The sequence below is a fragment of the Triticum urartu genome, chromosome 5A (genome assembly GCF_056163025.1).
Source record: "Triticum urartu cultivar PI428250 chromosome 5A, HENAU_Tu73, whole genome shotgun sequence".
In the NCBI taxonomy this organism is placed as follows: domain Eukaryota; kingdom Viridiplantae; phylum Streptophyta; class Magnoliopsida; order Poales; family Poaceae; genus Triticum; species Triticum urartu.
The window spans coordinates 41,874,459-41,876,533 of NC_141877.1; the positions used below are offsets into that span (position 1 = coordinate 41,874,459).

At 50.5% G+C, this 2,075-nt stretch overlaps 1 protein-coding gene across 2 annotated transcripts; it reads right to left on the reverse strand.

The window, feature by feature from the left end:
- Positions 1 to 399: 399 nt before the first annotated feature.
- LOC125555533 (uncharacterized) lies at positions 400 to 1,606 on the reverse strand. Of its 2 annotated transcripts, none has more exons than XM_048718446.2 (3): positions 1,500 to 1,606; positions 1,154 to 1,402; positions 400 to 1,080 (listed from the first exon to the last, which is right to left on the reverse strand). In XM_048718446.2, the coding sequence occupies exons 2-3, from the start codon at positions 1,379 to 1,381 to the stop codon at positions 742 to 744; spliced, it is 567 nt and encodes a 188-aa protein (XP_048574403.2). In that variant the 5' UTR covers positions 1,382 to 1,402; positions 1,500 to 1,606; the 3' UTR covers positions 400 to 741. The 2 variants fall into 2 exon arrangements, with proteins under 2 accessions (XP_048574403.2, XP_048574404.2); XM_048718447.2 differs by having other exon boundaries at positions 1,154 to 1,398; positions 1,500 to 1,600.
- Positions 1,607 to 2,075: the final 469 nt, after the last annotated feature.

A 2,075-nucleotide genomic window follows, 5' to 3' on the forward strand; every position in this document is an offset into this window, starting at 1 on the left:
ACTAGGAACCTATGTTGAAACAACATGCATGTGTGTATGCATATAAACTGCACTACCAATTTCACCAACATCAATTAGACCCAAGATAAGCTAATTATGCATGTGAGGCACTGAGTATATATCCATACAAGCATAACTGAAATAATTTTGTATGGTGAAATAAAACTATAAGCAAAATTTCTTAATTTGCTAGCTGTACCGCAACAATTCCTAGAGGTTCAGGGGAACCAACAGCTATATATACCCCCAATGGATTACGCCAGCGGTTGCATGAAAAACAATGGTTAACATATATATACTTCATGAATATATATAAAAAGTGCATGCAGTGACAATCTCACCAACATGAATTATACTGAAGCTGGAGATAAATGAGCATAGAAGTGATGTCTGATCATATAGAGAAAAGTCAAATACCACTGTATCAAAGACGACCAGAATTCAGTAATTCACACATAGGGCAGTACACTAATAAATTCACACAGATAAGCTGCACAAATAAGCATATAAATGATGTCTGGTCATGTAGAGAAAAGGTCAAATACTACTGCATCAAAGATAAGGCAGTACACTAGTAAATTCACACAAACATAGGGCAGGGCACTCGATCAATCGTCGCAGCTAGCATAATGCACACTCTACGTTATTGCACTCAATATTCATCAGTCTCTCATCATCAGTACCTCACGAGTCATGAGAGGATCCATAGACATGATCCGCTGCTTGCCCTGCTTCCCAGTCCTACTCGCGGCCGAGGATGAGGGCCAGGAAGCTGATGGTGTCTCCCGCCGCGCAGACGAAGATGCCCACGGTTGAGCAGATCCTGAAGAAGAGGTCTCCTGGGTCGGCGACGAGGAAGAGGCGGGCTAGCGCGGCGTAGAAGCAGTGGCCGCCGATGGTGAGCGCGAGCGCGAGGTAGGCGAGGGCACGGCGGACCCAGCGACGGCGGCACTGGAGACGCAGCGCCAGCGCCGCTGCGGCCGCCTGGAGCGCGACGCAGCACAGCATCCCGATACCTAGGGCGTTCATCACAGCTTCCTCCGCGTCCGTCAGCAGGCCGCACCGAAGAAAGAGGGAGGACTGCGGAGGAGGAAATTCAGAACGCGAAGGAACATGAATAGCGACGTGGAAGAGCTCGCCGACTCGTCTTTACCTGGCTGCACTGGACGTGGAAGAGCTCGAGTGCGTAGGCCAAGTCGAAGGAGAACACGAAGGCGAAGGCGAAGGAGAAGGCGGTCACGAGCACCCACTCGCTGACCTCTCGGACAACATCCGGACGAGGCGTCTTCTTCGCCACGGTCACCGGCCGCAGATGAGGAAGAGGCGTCTTCTCGCTGCCAGTGCCATCCATGGATCCAGCCTTCTTCTGCGGGGACTCCATGGATCCAAGGCTCCAAGCTAGCTAGTCAGGACAAGTGGACAAGAAGAAGATGAAGCATTAGCATGAAAGTGAAGCATCTCCGGGAACGGGGACACGGAGGAGGAGGGGATGGACTCACCGCCGCTCGTCGATCGATGTGAGAGATGCTTCCCTACTCCTGTACTCCCTAGCTGGCTAGCGACGTGCGTGACTATGGTGTTGGAGACTGGAGGCGGAGGACTATGGTGTGGAGCTGTTTAAGAGAGCAAAGCAACGCAGGGCACGTGGGCGCCCACACCACGACGTGTGGAGCCGAGACGATGCAAAGGGACGCAGCGTGGGCGCCCACCACGACGTGTCGATCGAGTCGCGCGCGCGCACACAGAGGCCCATGTGACTGTGGACAAAGGAAACCACGGGGAAGGAGAGGGCATGCCATCTTTGGCAATGCAATGGGATGCTTAATTTGCTGGCAGATGCACAAAAGTGTGAGTGAACCACAGCACACACATGACATGCAGTAAAAAATTAGCTAGCTGATTTTAGCTACACGCGCGCGGTCATTTTCAACTAGTGTGATTTCTAGTAACACCATTCTTAACGACGGGTGCCAAATCGATCATTTTAATAAGCTAGCTTCTAAGACATTTTAGGCAAATTGTTTCATTATTTTTAATATCCTTCTTTATGCATGATTGGATGTCATTAGCGGATG